This window comes from Callospermophilus lateralis, chromosome 1 (genome assembly GCF_048772815.1).
Source record: "Callospermophilus lateralis isolate mCalLat2 chromosome 1, mCalLat2.hap1, whole genome shotgun sequence".
Lineage (NCBI taxonomy): Eukaryota > Metazoa > Chordata > Mammalia > Rodentia > Sciuridae > Callospermophilus > Callospermophilus lateralis.
Window position 1 is genome coordinate 77,933,967 of NC_135305.1, and position 22,503 is coordinate 77,956,469.

General features: G+C 35.3%; 1 protein-coding gene across 1 annotated transcript in view; it reads left to right on the plus strand.

Moving 5' to 3' along the window:
* The window catches only part of Itgb8 (integrin subunit beta 8), an 84,860-nt gene that overhangs the window by 58,243 nt on the left and 4,114 nt on the right, over nucleotides 1–22,503 (plus strand). Inside the window, exons 7-11 of the mRNA XM_076863288.2 lie at nucleotides 9,693–9,788; nucleotides 12,879–12,968; nucleotides 16,135–16,269; nucleotides 18,212–18,617; nucleotides 21,028–21,253. Coding sequence (XP_076719403.2) covers nucleotides 9,693–9,788; nucleotides 12,879–12,968; nucleotides 16,135–16,269; nucleotides 18,212–18,617; nucleotides 21,028–21,253 — 953 coding nt within the window. The remainder of the gene's footprint in view (nucleotides 1–9,692; nucleotides 9,789–12,878; nucleotides 12,969–16,134; nucleotides 16,270–18,211; nucleotides 18,618–21,027; nucleotides 21,254–22,503) is intronic.

A 22,503-nucleotide genomic window follows, 5' to 3' on the forward strand; every position in this document is an offset into this window, starting at 1 on the left:
AAAAGAAAAAAGAAGAAGATAGGCAGTAAGGGAAAGAGAAAAGAAAAACTGATGTCGTAACTTTAGATTTATCTCACATCATAGATAACCTTAAAGAAGTAAATTGCAATTCTGGTGGAATTTTAGACAGTGTTTGGGGTTTTCCATGTCAGGAAATTGGACCGACTATTGTGAACTTCTTTTACCTTCTTCGTCATCATTTCACCTGTTTAAGAAATGACCTTTCCACGTGTCACTCACTGGTGAGATTGAGGAATCCAAAAAGGAATGTGCTTGTTAATAATGTGAAATCTTCTTATTTCAGTTGTCTCAGGTCTGTGTTTTAAAGGATCCTCTTCCTAAGAATTCTCATTCCTCTCTTTTCTAGAGATGCATCCCTAAACCAAAAGAAGCTAAAACATTTTGATGGATCCCTTGGCCATGTATTTATTCATACATAAAATATGTGCAACTTCTCTACATCCCCCTGTATCTAAAGCTACCTTGATCCTGACTCTAGGCATAGTTACCTACTTGTTTTGAAATGACCCTATTTCTTTCCTGTTTGTCTATTCTGAAGAAATGTCAAACTTTTTATTAGTTAAACAAGTAATCAAACACTTTGATTCCTGGCTTTATCTCCAAGCCAATACCAGTAGTGTTGAGCAGGATCCAAGCTTCTTGGTCCAACACTCTGGTTCTTTTATTTCTGAGGCGAAATAATTAATAAAATATCTTTTGTATGTCTAAATTATAGGGGCTAGAATTCTAGTCTTGAACACGTAGCTATTTCATGAAGACCAATGTGAACTCCAGAGTAACAGAAATTACTGTTTTGAGTATGTATTAATTGAAAGCACCATAGCAAATTTTTTTTCATATAGTGTTAAATTTATCTGAACAACTCTATAGGGTGGTCATATAATCATCCTTTTACAAACAGAATTATTGAGGGTCAGAAAAGTTAAGTAAAAGTTGCCTGAGGACAGAGAGCTTAAAACTTAGTAATTGCCAATCTGGGGCGGGGTCCATCTCAAATTTTATTTTAAAATCTTTACTCTTAACCACTTTGTCAATGTCTCAACCAAAAAGAAGAAGAAATAGGGAAACTATGTCTTTGGAGTCACTTCTAAATTCTAGTGTCCACTCTTAAACTCTTGACTCATGAAACTATAGAATCAGATGATGTGGCTGATGTAAATTACATAACAAGATATAATTTAAAGTAACTTCTGTTTACACCTTTTTCATATTTGTACATGATTATTGGCAAATGGTATTACACCATTGAATAAATTATATTTTCCACTGCTTTTTCTGCAAGATTAAATGCCAGAATATAAATCTTGATTAATAATGTAATACTATAATTTGTCTGGTTAAAATGACAGTTTCAAGTACGGCATTGCTTCTGAGATGGTAGATGTTAATTTAAAATTGTTAATAGTGTAGAAGCTAAGGGCCTAGAATTTCATCCTGTCTCCCCACCCAGCTCCTCCAGGGTTATTCCCATCCTTTGTCAGAGCCCTCCCAGAAACCATTCACCCCACCCTTGGTAGAGACCAAGAATAGCACAATGACCTTCAGTCACACTGAAAAGAGACCAGGGAGCAAGAATGTGGAGGTCATCCAGCGAACCTCATCAATGGGATTTTCAGATGTTGATATGACTCTTGGTATTGAATAGAGGGATTCAAATAGACAAGAGCCTACCTTATCCTTATGGTATGTACAAGTGCATACAATGTATTCACTCGTACTCCCTAGATTAGGCCTAATGTTTCATTTTCCACAGGGCTTCTCCTGTGCCCCATCTCTCTATGGTCAATGAGTCTTCATTTTCTCCCACATACCTCCTTATAATTCCCTACTGCTGGCTCCAGAGCTCATGCCTGTCCTTACAGTGTGTTGGGATAGACTAGTTGCCAAGTGGATCAGCATCTTAGATGATGAGGCAAGTCGGCAGAGGGCATGTTAGGCATTGTTGTACACTTACGTTTCCTTGCAATGCAAATAGTCAACACTGTGCCTCTTCTCCAGCAGTTTTTTAAATATGTGCTGGACTTTTAGTATTCTTGTTTAAGGAACTTTACTTTTACCATGAATTACACACAATTTTTCTAGAATTGCTGATAAAGAGAGTTTGGAAACATATTGAACTAATTTTATCCATAACTTTGCTATGTGAGTTAATAAACGTTTTATAAAGTTATTATATTTATTTCAGGGGATTTTTTTTCATCTGATAGAGGCATTTTTGACATTGTCAATGATATATATAACTAATATTGATATCAGACAGAGTTCCACTTAAGGGAATAATTGTAATCTTTTAGTAAAGAAATGTGTTAATGTTTTGTAGCTCCATGACCAAGAATAGCTTCTTTAATTTCAGAAAGTGTTTTAAAAAAAAATGTTTGCTTTAAACTTTTCAGCTCTAACTAAATCTCTGCTCTTTTCCTGTTTCTGGGCTTTTGTGTCTTGAACACATACTATAAAAATGCTAATTCACTGAGCATTTGTTTTGAGCCAGGCACTTAACACACACACACACACACACACACACACACACACACACACACACACACACATTATTTATAATATATATGTATTATTTATAATATATACATATATATATATATATATATATATGTATATAAATATTTTTTTTTCTTGTAATCCCAGCTATTGGAGAGGATAAGGCAGGAGGATCACAAGTTCAAGGCCATCCTCAGCTACTTAGTGAGACTCTGTCTCAAAATTTCTTAAAAATTTTAAAAAGGGTTGAGGTTATAGCTTGATGGTAGAATCCCACATATTTAATCCCCAGTAACAATAGTAACAGCAACAGCAAGACTAGCGAAATGTCTGACTTCAGCTTGCTGAATTCGCTATTTGAAATCGTAAATGCCATGAGAATATTTCTAACCTTTATTTTTTTGAAACCTAATTTGAATGCTTTTCATGTCCTCAGAAAAGTATCGAGGAAATGATCTCTGCAAACAATATTCATCTGGATTTCTTTTTCATGGAAAGCAAAGGTTATAGGCAGAAATTTCTTATCATAGGCTCAGAGGAGCCTGACGATTTTTAGTGCACCTCTGAAATAGGATAAAATGAAAGTTCAGAAAGGTAGCCCAATAAAATTCAAATCTGACTTGAAAATTTACGGAAAGAAATATTATAATTAATTCAGGTGTTCTGATTAAATCATATTTACCCAGAAAATTGTTTGCTTTAAACTTTTCAGCCCTAACTAAATCTCTACTATCAGATTGCTTGCATATTATTTGTCTCTCTCCTAAGATACTCTACTTACTTATTTTTTATTTTTTTGTCATAGCTTTATTGAGGGAAAATTGAAGTACAATAAAATACACATATTTGAAGTATGCAATTTAATCAGTTCGGCCTGTAATGTAAGCAACACAATCGATATAAAAAGCATTCCATTACTTTTTATTTTTAATTTGAAATCATGCAGATTGTGTTTCCTGCATGACTTATTACACTAGAAATCAATCACCTTAGCTGGGCGTGATGGTGTGTGCCTGTAATCCCAGCAGTACGGGAGGCTGAGGCAGGAGGACAGCAAATTCTAAGCCAGCCTCAGCAATAGTGAAGCGCTAAGCAACTCAGTAAATAAAATACAAAACCGGGATCTGGATGTGTTTCAGTGGTTGAGTGCCCCTGAGATAATTCCTAGCACAAAAAAAGAAAAGAAAGAAATCAATCACCATAAGATATATAAAACCCCATCCCCACATGTCGACTATTTCAAAATTAAATGACACACTTATAAGTCTCTCAGAGGTGAAGGAAGAAAGCACAAGAAAAGAAAATTAAAAATGCTTTGTAGTAAGTGATAATACGAGCTTAAAGTATCAGGATCTGTGGAATGAAACAGTACTCAGATGAGCATTTATAACTTAAAGTACTTGTATCAGAAGGAAGCTAGAATAACAATCAAATTATTTTCAATCAAATTATGTGGTAGGAAGGAAAAAATAAGAATAGGATCAGAAATATATGAAATAGACAAGAAATAATACAGGTAAAATTTGATAAAAATAAGAAAGTCTAATCAAGAAAATAGAAAGAACACAAAAATTAATATTAATGGAAAGGAAGCTATCAAAATAACCCAACAGATGCTAAAAATATTTTAAGGTAGTATCACAAATGTATGGCAACATATGTGATAGCTTATATATAACATGGTCTATATTAGAGAAGGATCTGTGTGCTGCTGAGAAGAAAGTGTATTCAGTCATTAATGGATGAAATATTCTATATATGTCTGTTAAGTCTAAATTATCAATTATATTTTTGACTTCTATAGTTTCTTTGTTTAGTTTTGTTTGGAGGATTTATCTGGTGGTGACAGAGACATGTTAAAGTTACCCAGCCTTATTGTATTGTGGTCTATTTGATTCTTGAAATTGATAAGGGTTTGTCTAATGTACACAGATACTGCATTTTGGGGGGCATAAATATTTACAATTGTTATGCTTTGTTGACATACAATTCCCTTAAGCATATATGAAATGTCCTTCTTTGTCCCTTCTAATTAACTTTGGCTTGAAGTTCACTTTATCTGATATGAGAGTAGAAACCCCTGTTTATCATGGAAGGTTTTTATTCCATCTTAAAATCTGAAACTTAATTTTGTTCAATATGGGATTCTTGGTTGGCATCTATTTTCTTTCAGAGGTTATTCCAGGATCTCCTAGCTTTGAGAGTCTGGGTTGAGAAATTAGCTGAGACACAAATTGTTTTCCCCCTAGACATAGTCTGTATTTTCTCTAGAAGCCTTTAAAATCTATCCTTATTCTATATGTTAGGCATTTTCATTATAATGTGCTTTGGTATGGATCCATTGTAATTTTGCACATATGGGGTCCTGTAAGTCTCTTGTATTTTAATTTCCATTTTTTCTTTAGGTTTGGGAAATTTTCTGATATTATTTCATTGAAAAGATTGTGCATTCCTTTGGTTAATATCTCTGTGCCTTCATTTACCCCTATAAATCTTAAATTTGGTCTTTTCATGTTATCACATAGTCTTGCAACTTCTGTTCATGGTTTCCTAACATCTTCTCTGTGTGATTAACTCTGTTTTTAAGATTATGTATTTTGTCCTCATTGCTTGAGATTCTGTCTTCCAAGTGGTCTAGTCTGTTGGTGATGCTTTCTGTTGAATTTTTAATTTGATTTATTGTTTTTTTATTTCAAGGATTTCTGCTTTCTTTCCCCCCACAAACTCTGCCTCTTTATTGAAGTAATCTTTCACTTCCTGGATTTTTTCTCTGATTTTATTTTTTATACCATCCTTTACTTCTCAGATTAATTTAACTATGTACATTCTAAACTCTCTCTGTGACATTTCTTCCACTGTGTTGTCCAATGGATTCTGTTATTGGAGTATCTTGATTTGTTTGGGAAAATTTATTCCCTTGCTTTTTCATGTTATTTGTGGGTTCAGCCATCTAACAGTATGGATCTGGTGAAGTAGAGTTTCTACATTGGGGACTTATAGTGTCCCTGAAGATTTCCAGTACCTCACTGTTTAGGGGGAGACAAATAATAATAACAACTAATGCAAACAATAGACAGCATGAAACCAAATATTTACTACTGTGATGTCTACTTACTTCATTAAGTAGAGTATATGGCTACACTTGGTACCATTTTGGGCAAGTACCACAAATTCAAACACCTGAGGGATCAGTTATGAAGAGTTAATAGGTAGATGGGTCCATTAAGGCAAATCCAAGGACCATATCTAGCATATGTAGTAATGTCTCTTATTTAGCATCTTTTGTTAAAACATGTCTTTTATTGATCAGTGTGTGATGTCTGTCCCTTAACTTTCATGTAACAGCACTCAGCACCCCAGTGAGTTGGAGCTACTGCTTTACTTGTGTCTTATAAATGAGAAAATGGAGGTACCAGGGAATCAGTCCCTCACCTGTAGTCACTCCCCTACATAGCTGTGGATGCCAAGCAGAGTAACAAAAGGTTAGAACCCCCCACTCAACTTTAGTTTGGGCTTGGTAATTATGGAAAGACAGGTGAAAGCCTTTATGCATTCACCCACTTATCCCCACCATCAGTGTGAGAGGCAGCTACTGCTATTTCTATCAGTTTATGCACATGAAATATGGATCCCAGAAAAGTGTAGATGCCCAGTCACATAGTATATTAGTCACCTTTCTGTCACTATAACAAATACTGAAATAATCAAATTATAAAGACACAGGATTATTTTAGTCCTAGTTTGGGGGGTTCTAGTCCATGGTAAGTTGCTCACCTTGCTTTGGACCGGTGGTGGCACATAATGGTGTCAGCAAGTGGTGAAACCTCTCACCTTGTGGTCAGGGATCAAAAGAGAGAAAGTGGAAGGGGCCAGGGTCCCACAATCCTCTTGTGAACACACCTCAATGATCTCTCAAAAGGCCCCACCTGTTGCAGGTCTTACCCTTCAGAGGACCTTTTCCATATCCAGACACATTTTGGTGGTTGCAGTCAGGTAATGGAGGTGCTACGTTCTACTGGGTAGATTCTAGGGTTGCTACTAGACATCCTATACTGCAGAGGACAATCCCCCAAGCTAGAAAATATCCAGCCCCAAATGTCAATAGCACTGCTATTGAGAAACCCTGGTCTGTGCAGTTAGCACTATGCTGCCACTCAGAGGGGACACAGGCTAAGGCAATGGATGTGCGCTGAAAATGTATGCTTCAAACTTTTTATCTCCAAATAAATCTCTGCTATCAGATTGCTTGCATATTATTTGTCTCTCTTCTCTAAAAAGTGAACTCTAAAAAATAAACCAGATAATTAAATATTTTATTTAACTTAGTTGTTAAAACATTACAATATCCAATACTACAAATTTGAAATCATTTTATAAACTTTTAATTATTAATTTTGTTGAAGGTTAAGGGTTTCTTAAACATTTCCCTTTCATCCTCCAGGTATACACACTTTTTAAAATTCTACCACATCTCCACAGTTAGCTCTTTAACTGAACTTGCTCCTAATGAACCTTTCATGCCCCTCTTGCCTTCTGACATTTAAGAGTTACTTCCAACTGCCTTCACTATCTAGTAACTGTTTTGGCATATTGCTTTGCCTTCTCCCTTTTGCCCCTGAAATGCCTGTTATCTCTATTAATTATTCTCAGAGTTTGGAGAAACAATGTGAACCAGGTTAGACAGAGGGGGAGTGAGACTTGGGGAGCAGTGACATCATCGAACAGCACAGCTGGCTAGGAGGGAGTGTGTTCTCCTGCCAGCAAAGTAAAAGACATAGGCGATAAGATACTTAGAGGATATGCTTTATTGAAGAAAGGGGAAGGGACTTTGGAAAGGTCTATTCATTCAGAGGTCTCTTGTCAGCAGTGGTTTATTTAAAACTCTGTTATACATTTGTAATAAAAAAAAAAATCTGCCTCAAGGTACTTGGAATTTTCTTTTTAAACTGATTTAGCTTCAGGGCTCAAAAAACATGTTCTTTCAAACTTTAAAAATCCGAATTTTTAATGAGCTTCTGACCAAACTAGAACATTCTGGATTTAAATTTTGTGTACTTTTGGTCAATGTGACTTCCTGTTTATGAAAGGAAGGAGATTAAGAAGGCTCCAAAAGCTGCATACACACTCATGACTGTTCTTTAAATGTTGATTTTATGTGAGTTAAATATAAACTGATTAATATTATATGGGTTAAATTTTTCTCAAAATATGAATAGTTTTAAAAATTAAGAGGAGTAAGTACTTGACAAGTTGCAATTATTTTTCTGAAAGCAAAAATGTTTGAAAAGTAGTTTTTACCATCAAGACAAAAATCCCAATACATCAACACTTACCTTGCATTTACTTGTTCTATTTAATTTACTAAGCATTATGCAAAGTATCATAAATCTATTTTAAGATTATACATTTTGTTAGAAAAGGAATGAGAATTTAGCTGGCAGAATTTATATGTGAGGAATTTTTTTCTATTGCTTTAAAATTACATTTTTAAGAATTGCTCTGGGTAGAATTTTTGTTATGTAAACCATGTGGTATGCTTTCTAAGCTCGTTATAAATTGTTTTCGTATCACATTTAAATGCAACTCATGAAAATTTGGGTTACCTCTACCACAGTAGACAATATAGAAATGAAAGTATATTTGTTATTATTTCTCCTGGATTTGAACCCAGGGCTCATGCATGCTTGTACATGATGTACCATTGAGCTACCCCAAGCCCTGATAGGATTTTTTGAACACTACTTCTTAGGTCTATATACATAAATTTAATATGTGGGTCACATAACTTGGGTTATAAGCAAAAGTAGTTAATTTAGCTTTTGTACAAAGTTTGTGTCATTACAAAAATACAGAGATATTAACCAAGTTGATTTAGTGAAATTTTCTCTTAGTTAATATTGGATTCTCAGTTAATATTGGATAGTGCAACCTGGAGCAAAACTGTGGAGTGATTTGAACTTGAATTATGTAATACTGGTTAGGTTTAGTCATAAAATCCTTGGTTCATGCAATCAGCACCAACAAATAGGCAAGGCTACTGCAAGTGGAGTTTGACACCATCTCTCAGAGAGATGTCTAGTACGAACTTGTTAGTTGAGATTATCACTTTAATTCCTAGAAGAGAATTTATAAAAAGAAAAAAAAAACTACTAAGTCTAACTGTATAACATTGCATGGCAATTTCTATGGTTGTCAATTTCTCATATTTTCTAAAATAAATTTTATTCCCCTCCTCCTCCTCAACCCTAGCTTTCTCATCGCCACAAACAGCTCTGCATGTTTTATTCACCAAAAGTAAAACAGGTTTATGATGTATATCATCTGACAAGAAAAATTAAATATGATAATAAATTGAAAGATCTTTAATCTACACTTTGTATGAGAAGTTAGAAATGAAAAGTCACAATGGTTATTAATTTTGAGTACCTACTAGATGCAAGAAGCTACACTAAATAGTTCACATATTTTTGTTATCTCTTTAATCTTGCCAGTAGTCATAGAAGGCAGATAACAGTCACATGATACAGAGGACGGAAGTGAGACCTTTTGTCATAAAGAGACAAACCTGTGATTTGAGCACAGAATTTTAGGCTTCTAAAGAGAATTTATTTGAATCATGTTACAAATCAAATATGTGTGTGTGTGTGTGTGTGTGTGTGTGTGTGTGTGTGTGTACACCTGTGTTTACAGGCATATACATGTACACAAGCATTTTGCATTTCAACACATGCTGCTGACTTTTGCCTCAGAATATGGTTGTCACTAATGTGTCTCTATTTCTGAATATTAAATTATGTTTCAATTATATCACTTTAAGTCCAGTGTTAATCTAAAGAGGTCCTGGTCATTTTTTGTACTATGCTGAATGAGGTTTTTAGGGAGCTTTTTCCTATAAATTGTCCCTAACGCATTAATTTTTTTTATCATGTTAACTTATTCTTTTTTATTTTGTTATATATGACAACAGAATGCATCACAATTCATATAACACATATAGAGCACAAATTGATGTTATATATGAAAAGAATTTAAATATCTCTAGTAAAACCATAACCCTTCCCTAGTAAGTATGTTGTTGCGTAAGTCACAAGGCTTTCTTCATAGTAGCTGTTTGGATGTGTGTGGGGCTGAGCTACAAATTTTCATTCCTTTCTTTATTTCATTATCCATTGCAGGAACATCCCTCTCTGGGCCAACTTTCGGAAAAACTAATAGACAACAACATTAATGTCATTTTTGCAGTTCAAGGAAAACAATTTCATTGGTATAAGGTATGTCAATTCCTAAACATACGAACTAGAATGTTTACATTAGTAGTTGAAATTAGGGCACTTCTTGGAACCAGAGATAAGAATTTGGAATTGTATAATCTGAATTTAATAATGTATTAACTAAAGTACATTTTATTGTATCTTAAATTAGCATTTAAGTACAAATTCGACCTAGGTTTGTAACTCATAGAAACAAGTCATGCACTAAATGCTGTTTGAGAATTTTACCTAATATACATAGACATAGCCTAACACTGAAGGACATGATGGATGTGACAACAACAAGAAAGATTCTTATCAGGTGAAAGTACTTCACACTTCATATCTATACCTTTCATGTCCAGATTCCTGCTTATAATCTAGCCATGGACGTATTCTTACCATAGGCTAAAGTTAGAGACTTATCTGCTTGATTTTCCACAGCACCAGCACATCTAGCTTTGGTGTATATTTTCCACTAAAGGACCAGGAAGAGCCTGAGAGGTAACCGAGCCAGCCAAATCCCCTATTCAGGTGTGGTCTCAGTGGTGTCCTGAATCCTTCGGGGCAGTTGCTCAACATAGAATTCCTCTTCTGTGCCTTACTATAGTTGTCTTTGGGTTTTTTAGGGTCTGTCTTCTAGAATCTCTTTCTTCATTTCTATAATGCTGTGGTGTCCGTGTTTCCAACATGCATCGCTATCCACCAGATCTTCATCTCTTTACTATCTTTATTTCTTCCTTCTACTTTCCAACTGCAAGCTCCTCTCACTGGCTAGGTGCAAGCACCCTTACTTACTTTTTAAAACTTTAGAGAAACTATATTACCTTTTGGTTTCAATGGATACTTAAAATCATTTTCATTGTCCACAAACTGGTGTTACTTTCCCTGGTTTACCTAACACCTAACAGCCACATTTGTCATCTGAAAGTGCCACTTTAATCATATCATTTATTCCTTTAGAAATATGTAGTGAAACTTTAGTCCCTCCCTGATTTCCATATACCATGAAGCCACGTTTTTAAGGTGACAACAAATTAACATCCACAGAAGTAGGGCTCTGACCCAAATAAAATGGCTTTAACCATTTTAATAACAAGAGGAACAGCGTCTACTTACTGAGTACTTAACTATTGCCAGGTACCGAGTTCAGAAACACTAAAGCATCTGAGATCTTACCATCTCTCTGAGTGAGGTCAGTTTTATTAGTCTGCTCATTTTAAGATGGGGAAACATTTTGAGAGGATAAATACTTGCCCAGAGTTCTCTAACAACTCAAATCTTGTGATCTTAACCTGTAAGCTGAATAGTTGACTTTGGAATACCATGTAGCTTTGGATAGCTTTTGCTTCCTCTTTCTCTATTGTTCAGAGTGTTATTGGTTCTCCCACATTCTCCCTCGTCCTTTATAAATTTGCTACTGACTGATAAACTATAAACCGGGTTTATTATTAACTGAATTGTGAGCAAAGTAAACATCATCAGGCTCCAAAAGCCGGATATGAGCCCTGCTGAGTCCCACGCACGCCCTTGTAGGCACCTACTTTAGCTGCTCATGGATCTTTTTCTATCACCCATCTTTTCATGTGGATCCTAACAGCCTTGAAACTCATCCCCCAAATCCATTCTCTACATGGTGCTAGATGATGTGTTGAAATCACAAGTATGTCCACAGTACCTTCTACAGCAAAATGTCCTAGGGGCTCCCTATGATTTAGAGGACCGAGTTTCTAATTTGGCACCTGGTTCTATCTACCTCTCTCTAGGGCCTCTTTTCCCTACCTTGCCCTTGTCCCTCCAGCAGTGTGCCTGATCTTCCCCCGCACACACACACTCACCAACCTGCTTCTTTCTTTGGGCTTTTGTTCTTGCTGCCCCCACTGCACCCCCATATGTGGAAGTCATTCTCTCTCTCATTACTGGGTTCACTCCCCCCTCAGCATCCTCTATGAAGAGCTTATAAGTCAGCTCCTTAAGGAAACAGCCCCTGATAACTTTCCCCAGCTCTGCAGTCCTTGCCAGGCATCCTGCTTAATATCTTCTGTGCACAAATGCTTCATGTGGCTTATATTTTATGGAATTATCATTTATAGACCTGTGAGATCCTTAAGGACAGAAACTATGTAGTCTAGTAAGTTAGCATTTCCAAAGTAGTATTATTAGATGCTCAATAAAGGCATCTGTTAATAAATGAACTTTAAAAATCTGTGATACAGTTTCCCTATGACTTGAGATAACAAATTGTTGGTGTTTAAATATGGATAGTATATGGAAGAAAGTTAATGATGCTTGTGAACTGAAAAAATGAGTGAATAAGTGGATTTCAAGACTTTCATAATATGAATTCTTATAAATATGCACCTTTATTCTAGTCCAACTGCTTTTCTTCCTCCTGTAGCCCTGTAAACCTTTGCTCATTCTCACATTCTCCCTGGTAATAGCATATCCTCCAAAATTATTAAGCATTACCCATCACAAACTCCTCTTCTTTGAAGCTCCACCTGTAACTTTGATTTTCCTACTGTCTGATACAACATGTCCCAAAGATCAGCAGTTCTATAAAATATATATATATATATATATATATATATAATGTAAGAAAAGAGTTTGGCATTTAAAGAAGCATTGGGGAATGTTGCATTAAACTGAGTCAAATTATTTACAAATTACAGGACTGCTCAACGTTTTAGTTTGAAAATGTGCAATTTGGATCTCTGGATAGAATAAAGATATGCAGAACTTCCCAAACTTATTTGCCCTTAGAACATTTTTTATGTTCTAAGTCTCTTAGGGCTGTGTTCCATGGAAGATGCTTTGGAAATTCTGATATAATTCTGATGATATTTTTAGGTCATCATGTAATTCAGGATGTACACACCCATGCTCATGCATATTTATTTGCATGTGCGCACACACACACACACACACACTACCTTTTCATGGGTATAAGGGCTTGCAGTCCTACCAGGTTGCTTATATTTTTCATGTTTTATATTTTTCCTTCATATAATGTCTCATCTTCCATTGGTAATGGAAAAATATTAAATATTTGTTGATCACTGAACCACTGCAGAATTTGCCATTATGTAAATACACTGATGTATTTTCTAGGACCTTCTACCCCTTTTGCCTGGCACCATTGCTGGTGAGATAGAATCAAAGGCTGCTAACCTCAACAATTTGGTAGTAGAAGCCTACAAGGTATGCATATATCATATACGATTTTTGCCAAATAAACTTTAACTTTCCAAATAAACATTTCTGTGACAACATACCAACTAATGCTGTATCATCTTGAGAGGAGTGGTAGAAAGAACATAAAATTAGGAACAGGGAATCTGGCATTTAGGCCTGGTGTTAGCATAAACTACCATAGTCCCTTGGGAGACTATGTGGTCTCGTTGATAGCCATCCAACCCTGGGCCTGAGACTTTCTCAGTTTTCTTCCAAATCCAATGCTCAATGAGTTACCTACTCATGGCTACAGAAAGCATTTTGTTAACAAGAAATTGCATAATTTCCTTTGTCATGAATTATGAAATCCACAGTGTTATTTAAAGAAAAAACCTGCCAGGGGAAATGAATTATCTGGGACATAGAGATTACTAAGATGATTTTATTCTCTATGATCAATCATTTGATTGTTCAGTCAATTATTTGAGCAGATTCATCAAAACAGTTTGAGTAAAAGAATCACCTTGACAAGTATGGTCTGTTATTTATGGTTGTATGCTCTCATCAATCCTGTGAAGAGTGGGCAACTGAATGCAAAGAATTTAAAGAAACATCTGTTCTCTCAAACTGGGTCATGGCTTCATGTCCTATGTGCTGTAATATTGTAATACCACTAAGAACCAGACACTTTTCACACATGACTTCGTTTAATCCTCACCTAGGCAGGTGTTACTACTCTCATTGTATATTTGTAGAAACAGAGAAGTGAAGCAAATTAACCAAAGGTCACACAGCTAATCAGAAGAATCAGGATCAGAATCCAGGTGTTCAACGTCATGCCCCAGGTGTTTCCTGCTTTGTGATATCACCTATTTTTCTTTTGTCGTTTTTATGCAGTATCAAGCTTGCTCGATTAGATTTTGAATTTATGGGCCAGTTATAAAGTCTCATTTTCCCAAATTCTCTGATTCCCTTCCCAAACATGTAAGAGTTGAATAGTGTAAAGAACAGCCAAAACGTGGAGAAAAACCTCAGATTTCTCTAATCATCTTCAAGGAGCACCTGCCTTCAACTTGAGTACAAAAGGGAAAGGCAGGAAGTAGACATGGGATATACAATGAAGAATTATTGAAAGTTATTCTTTAAAAGGAAAATAAACCTTGCTGGATTATTTTTGCTGGGAACTTTTATTTTGTGTCTGAAACTGTGTAGAATGAAATAAGGAATGACATCTCTCACAAAAGAGTGTTATGAATAGGGATTTTTATCAAGAAAAATCATATGTGCATATAATTTTTTCCCATAAAGAGTTTGTTTCTGAGAAGAATCCAAATAAGAAAGGAATTTATACTGTTAGGACTGAATTGCTATAGTATTATTACCCCATTTATTACCCCAAACAAAGAGAATAAACTGACAACTTTTCACCTTTGTGTCAGACAGTATCCAAGGAAAGGAGACCAAAGTATTTGCTTCAACGTTCTTTATTTGTCTAGAACAGATGTGGGATGTCTGAGCCCACTGTGGTTCTGACTGATCTTATAGTGGCATCAATTAAAAAACAAAACAAACTCAGCTCTGGCTAACTACCTTAGTTGAGATTCTGTCATTTTTATGTGTCTATATTTTCAAAATTCTTCTGAAATTTTAGCTTGTCTTCACAATACAACAGAAACAATTCCCAATTCATTGAAGAATCTTAAAACAGAAAAAATAATCTGTCCCATTACTGATTAGATATTAAATGAGAAGCTTCAGATTGTGTCAGGAGATTAATTCCTACATCCTAAAACTGGGAAATATTTTAGAGATCTGTCTTTACACATTGCTTGAAAAACATGGGCCTAACTGGCTTAAAGTCTTAAACAGAATTTCTGAAGGGTAAACTGAGCACACTCCTTGAATTAAGTATTTCCTTCTGATCTGACATATTATTACATATTCATCATTTGCATGTCCTTGAAAGTTCCTTTTGGTTTGCCAAAATTATTCAATTAACAGTTACAGTGTGTGACTTCTCTAACATGATGGTATAGGCCTGTAATTCTAGCTGCTCAGGAAGATTGCAAGTTGCAGGCCAGTCTGTGCAACATAGTAAGACCCTGCCTCAAAATGGGGAGGAGGGGTGCTGAGATAGTCTTTTTTAATCCAAATAATACTCACGAATTTGAGGAAAGTATTTTGTCCTAAGGATATGCTACCGGAATTCCATGCTCAATTATTAATAAGTAAGCCCATGTATCTTTATTGATTATACCATTGGAAAAGAAAAATTATTCAAGTAAAGGATTAGAATCCTCTGAAAGTATTTTTTTCTTCCTACACTGCCACTTTTTTTCCTCTATTTACAAGTATAATCTATGGGTTTTTGCATATAGTTGACTCTTAGTTTTATGGGATAAAATGCTCACAGATCTGAAAGACATATTTAAGGTAGCTAGATCCTTTGGAACTTAAGAGATTGTGATAGAAGAAATTACTATATACCTAATACATGATAGCCACTAAATCATATACTGAATGAGCATATAAATGAGTGAGTAAATCAATGAATTTTTTTCTGCCTAGTTTAGAAGCCCTAGTTTGGAATGAAGGCTTGGTACAAATTTGACTAACAAAAGCAAGCCCTCGGGTCTTAACACAATTTATAAGCCATTCTTAGAGGAACATGTCTGTCAGGTCATTCCTTCCAAAACTGTACCTTTCAACTCTGTATCAATAAGGCATTTTAGCTTTCATGATAGTATAAAGTGTTTGAAATTAAAATGTTTCTTTAACAGCTGTTTCTGTCAGAAGCATATTTCATGTTTTTAGCTATGGAAATTCACCTTTTGTGATATATGCTCTCAATGTTTTACTTAAACTGTATCATAATATGTAAGTAGCACTGAATTTTGAAAGATAATTTTCATAAAAGGTTGAGTGAGAAATAGTTTTGAAGTAATCAAAATGCACAATGGGAAAAAATAGAACCATTTAAATGCAGATAATCTAATCTTTCAGTATTTCTTACATATTTCAAACGTAATTGGGTCATTATGTGGAAACACTGTATTTATTCATCCTTTTACAGAGACAGACTCTTTGACTTAGTAAAAAATTAAACCTAGAGTAATTGGATAAGCTTGACTCTGCTTCATTGCTTATATTTGAAACCACTGCAGCATTTAATTAAAAGAGGATGTCTCCACAGAAACTCATTTCAGAAGTGAAAGTGCAGGTGGAAAACCAGGTACAAGGTGTCTATTTCAACATCACAGCCATTTGTCCAGATGGGGCCAGAAAGCCAGGCACCGATGGATGTGGAAATGTGACAAGCAATGATGAAGTATGTGGGTGTACGTTTTTCTTATTTAAAATAAGCTAAATTTGTTTGGCATGCTTTCCTCACAGAAAAACCAAACCATTCTGAATAATTTTACTAAACCGCTGACTCCAGGAATTTTATTTAGACTTCAAAGTAACTTTCATTGTATCTTCTCAAAGTTACCTTCTTGTTTTAACTCAATTAACTATTCTCTTGAACCCTCAATTAAAATAAATAAATATGTATTATGTTGAACACTTGTTTAATAACAGTAACTTCCAACATAGGTGACCCAATTGGTATAGAAAAGGAAATCACATCTCCTTTTGGATTCAAATCTGCTTATTCTCAAGGGTAAATGTGATACTGAAAGTAATAAGCTATAGGGAAGAATGACACAATTGATAAAGTCTAAGAATTTCAAAATCTTTCACTTTGTGTTTGCCTCAGTCCATTCATAATCAGGTAGGGAAATTGAGAACAATAAAAAAGGAGGAGTTGAAATGAGATGTAAAGAAAAGAGGCCTAAATTACAGTAGAATCAGGAAACAGGACCAAAGGAGCAGGGTTCTCCAACTGGCACAGTAGAGAGGCACAGCAGAGAGGCACATACAGGGATCCTTGTGGGGTAAAGATGTCTCCAGTGAGTCATTTTCCTCTTGGGGCATGACTTATCTCATTTTAAAACAGATGGCTTGGACTAGAAGATTTCTCATTTCCCTGCTAACTCCAAGTTTCTATAATTGTATTTGTTTTATTTATTGTTAGTAGTAGTAGTAGTAGTAATTTTTTGTGGTGCTGGGGATTGAACTCAGGGCCTCACTTAGGCCAGGCAAGTGCTTTACCCGTGAGCCACATCCCTAACCTCCTCTATAATTTTATTAATCGCTTACATATCAGGTTCTAGAGAGAAAAAGTGATGGAAAGAGGTAGAACATTCTCAATAAAAGGAGACTTTTCTGTAGTTAGAATATATTTTTCCCTCTTGAGAATTTTAGAATCTGTGGGTAGTATAATTGTGCCTACAAGCTGTACATTTTAAATTAATTACTGCAAGTTTCTAATTCTGTAGTTTCCTCTATAATCAGTCCTTGGATTTTGTTCAAAAGCCATCATACAGCAGTTTACAAAATACACATTTGATTTTCATTAAATATAAAGAATTTTTTTCTATCATAAGATAACATTAAGTTATTTACTGAAGAATGAAGTAATTCTTTCAAAAATCTCAAGTTTGGAGCAATGGTTTTCTTACTTCTTATGGCTCTTTCTCTTTCTCTCTCTCTCTCTCTCTCTCTCTCTCTCTCTCTCTCTCTCTCTCTTTCTTTCTTTTTTCCTACATTTCTTTTTCCCCTTGACTTTCAACCAAGTTGTATAAACAACTTGACTCTAAGGAATAGTCATCTGACCTCTTAATTATATAAACCCCAAGTTTTGCTCTATGATTAATAATGGCAATGGCCACATTATCCTACACATCTGTTAATCCTTAACATTCTTAAGACAAAAACATTTCGAGTACAGCACCAACACCAACTTATAATAAGACTGAGTCAAACTCCTAATACATGTTGAAGCCTAAATTTAGTTCTTTTTGTATCATGATATATAACATAATTTCCAACCAAAAACACAGATTATTTTTAAATTGTAATGATTTTAGTACAACTTGAAAATAGGAAGGTGGAGTAGTCACTTTATGAACAGGATCAAGTCTGTTTAATGGTGTATTATAGGCAATTAGCAATCATTGGTTTCTCTAATTCTTTAGTTTATTAATCAGAAAATAAAAGACATTAAAAGGGATTTTGCATCTACATGTGAAAAAACTTGCCTGGGTATTTTATAAACAATTACTCTAAGATGCTATTATGTTATTGATTGAAATATACTGACACATATAATATTGGCAATAAAAATATCAAAGGATGTAATTATATTTCCTTTTTCTTCCTAAATTTAGGTTCTTTTCAATGTAACAGTTACAATGAAAAAATGTGATGTCACAGGAGGAAAAAACTATGCAAAAATCAAACCTATTGGTTTCAATGAAACCACTAAAATTCACATACACAGGCGCTGCAGTTGTCAGTGTGAGGACCTCAGAGGACCTAAAGGAAAGTGTGAGGATGAAACTTTCCTGGACTCCAAGTGTTTGCAATGTGAGGAGAGTAAATGCCATTTTGATGAAGATGCATTTCCATCCGAGAGTTGCAGGTTACACAAGGACCAACCTGTTTGCAGCGGTCGAGGAGTCTGTATTTGTGGGAAATGTGTATGTCACAAAATTAAGCTTGGAAAAGTGTATGGAAAATACTGTGAAAAGGATGATTTTTCTTGTCCATATCACCATGGAAATCTGTGTGCTGGTGAGTATAAATACATACAGGTAATTTTTACTAACCACTATCCTGGTAGCATATAGGCTCATGTATCTTTAAAAATATGTTACAAATTGCCATCACTGAATCTGAATTTAATACTCAGAGTTTCATAGTCTGCAAAATTAGGTCACCGCAACAATCACAGCAGGGGTTTTAATATTTATGCTTATAGTATACAGGATATACTTCTAAATAAAAACCTAAAATTAATTGTAATTCTCAAATATTCTTTGATCTTGGAAAGAACATCCCAGAAGGGGAAATTACTGATGATGGCTGACACGTTTTCCAAAAGAATGAGGGTATTCTTCCACAAGGGTCTGATTCATTCTGGCAAAAGGTTACTCACTCCAGATTGCTCAGAGGATTTTATTTCTGTCAGGATGAGGGGGGAGTGAGCTATAAAAATATACTTTTCATTCATTGGAAAATTCTTAAAGCATCATTATAGATGGTATTGTAAGTTTGTGGTAATTTAAACCTCAGCAGTTTATTTTTGGACCACCACCCAACAGAATTGCCAGAGGACAGCATTCTTCAAGAAAATACTGGATTATTAAGTAATCTAGAAGATTAGTCTTTGTGGCCACACACAGACCACATTTTAAAATGAAATGAATTAAAATAAAAATATCAAGGTTACTTTGTGTCTAATTCAGCTTACTGCCACCTACAGGTTAGAGTCCACTAACTCTGTGCAACACTTGAATATTAAAATATTATTTTTAAATATATTAAACTCTCTGCCATCTGAGTTCATATAATAATTTCACTTACTGTGAAAATGCCTTTTTAGCATTTGCATTGTAGTAGATAAATATTTGTTAAGTTGTTGATGAATGAAAATATTTCATTACTGTAAGGATATGGAAAGTAACAGCCTATAAAAATAAATTTTATATTGTTACAAAAGCTAAAAATTCAAAATATGTTACCTAAATGTGTGATGGCAAATTATCTTTTTATTCTATTGTATACACAGAATGTTTTGTATTTCAAACATTTATTCAACTGTAGCTGGAATCATAGAGAAGATGGATTATAGATAACTTTAGAATAAATCAGCCGTTGTCTACTATATTTTATAGGGAAAGGAAATGTTATTTTACAGGGAACAGAAAGACTTTCTCCACAGCTGTCAGTTCCTCAAAGACATTTCAAATATATATAGAATCCCATTCTCTGCTGCAAAATATCCAAAAATCATGTACTGACCCTTCCATGTGACTATGATATTACTGACCCACAAGCACTTGAGAATCTGCTTTGAATGGTTGTATGTAAGTGAAAACTGTAGGGCTGACATGCATCATCTAGTCTCCCCGAGGAATAAAAGCACATGTTCACAGGTCAGCTGGCCAGGACTCGACTTGCAGGCTGTACGGGGAGCAGGGTCTGGAGGACATCTGTTTGGCCTGGACCTCATTAGTTTTACACTTAACAAGCTGAGCTGATCCAGCAGTGGACCCTGTGGGACAGTTAACTTGTAAGGTGCTCAGCAATAAAAGAGAGAAAGGAAATGAGGAAAAGAAGGCAAGGAATAGAAGGGAGAGAAGGAAGGAGGAAGGGAAGATTAATTGACTTGTAGCTAAAAAAGCTTGAGAAATACTGCACAATCCTATAAAATGTATCCCTTCTTGAAGATTTCAATTTGCATTGGCAGATTAAATTTTGGACACTTTCAGCAATCAAAAATTTATTTAATTATGTATAACCAATGTTTCCTCGGCTTGTGTGCATAAAGGCCCCTTGTGCACGTGCACACTCCCCACCCCTCACACATACCATCTTTCTTTCTTCTTGCCATTTTCCACCTAATCATAGCTCACAGCAGAGATGAGAACAGCACTGATAATCTACTAAATACTATTCTGAGGATATGAGAGAATTATTTCAACTCCTCAGAAAATCTTATCTTTAAACATAGCCTTCACCACACTGAAGCACTACGAGGGTTTGCCTCCTAGTCCTTCCAAGTCATTCCCAGCCCTTAGCAATAGTGCAACTGTGAGAATAGATTATGGAAGTCATTAATCAAATACTCTTATTTTATGATCTCATGTCACATGACATTACTTTAGCTTTTGTAACTTCTTTATATTTCTGTGTCTTAATTTAAAACTGAACGTATGACACTTAGAGAGTCGGGCAGCCACCACAGAAGGGACTTCCTTCACGTTTGTTAGCACAGTATATTAGTACGAGAGATTATCTACAATAGAACATCTTTCCTAAATTCTGGCACTCTTTAGGTCAGATGAATAGAAAATGATGCTGTTTCCATTCACTTGACTGCCTGTTCATTTCTGTGGAGGTGGGAAGTGAATCCACAAGTGGAAACTCTTCACAAGTCAGTAGCGTCCCTAATGTGGGTCTTGGTGTGTCTTGGTTGCAGGGCATGGAGAGTGTGAAGCAGGCAGATGCCAGTGCTTCAGCGGCTGGGAAGGGGATCGGTGCCAGTGCCCCTCAGCATCATCCCAACACTGTGTCAATTCAAAAGGCCAGGTGTGCAGCGGCAGAGGCACGTGTGTGTGCGGCAGGTGTGAGTGCACAGATCCCAGGAGCATCGGCCGCTTCTGTGAGCATTGTCCCACTTGTCACACAGCCTGCAGTGAAAACTGGTATGAGCTCTCTGACTTCCACAGTCATAAAGCAGCCCTGCAGCTGCTGTTTTTGTTGGTTCTGCCTTTCTTAATCTCAGAGTTGCCAGATAAATTGTTACCTTCATGCTAAAAATGAAGTAAATGGAGACATTTTAGAAATTAGGGGACTTAAATTTCAATTTCTGCCCAATAACTAGCTGTATAGCATCACAATAAATCCAGACACTCACTACCTTAATTTTTTTAATAAGTTTTGGAAAATAGAGGCTATCTGCTACAAAGCTAATTAATTAATTATGACTAATTAATTATGTAAGGTATGTGCCTAATTAATTATGTAAGACAAGTTGTTAAAAGGTGGGAGGGAAAGGGAGAGAAAAGGGAAATTGCATGGAAATAGAAGGAGACCCTCATTGTTATACAAAATTACATATAAGAGGTTTTGAGGGGAATGGGAAAAAAAACAAGGAGAGAAATGAATTACAGTAGATGGGATAGAGAGAGAAGATGGGAGGGGAGGGGAGGGGGATAGTAGAGGATAGGAAAGGTAGCAGAATACAACAGTTACTAATATGGCATTATGTAAAAATGTGGATGTGTAACCGATGTGATTCTGCAATCTGTATTTGAGGTAAAAATGGGAGTTCATAACCCACTTCAATCTAATGTATGAAATATGATATGTCAAGAGCTTTTTAATGTTTTGAACAACCAATAAAAAAGGAAAAAAAAGAATCTAATATTACTTGCTATTTACCATCCATTGAATATGGGATTTATGGATGATGGGCATAGTCTTAGATTGGCCTCAGTCTCCAGATTTTAAAAAAAAAATCTTCTATGTCTCAGTTTCCTGAGTTTGAAAGTAAGGATGATGATGAATAAAAATAATAATGTTAAAGTTCTGTGAAAGAATTAAATTAAATGTGAAAAGCAGAATAAAAGCACACCTTTGTGTTTGGTGCCTGATGGTTGTAGAATAAATGTTGAGTAAGTTATCGGTGTGCTTTACTTTTAATATTTTCATGATAAAGAATGATGGTGGCTATGACTTACTCTAGAAATAAGTGATAAATAAACAAAAGATGACATGCTAAATGAAAGCGACATAATTGTTTTGTGTTAGTAATTGATTTTCCAATGACAGTCTGAGACCTGCTCACAGATCACCAATCTAAACATCAGTGTACCTTCCAGTTTGCATAATTCAGATTTTTAAAATGATTTCTCTCTCAAATCTGTAATTCTATTATACATAGTCACTTATT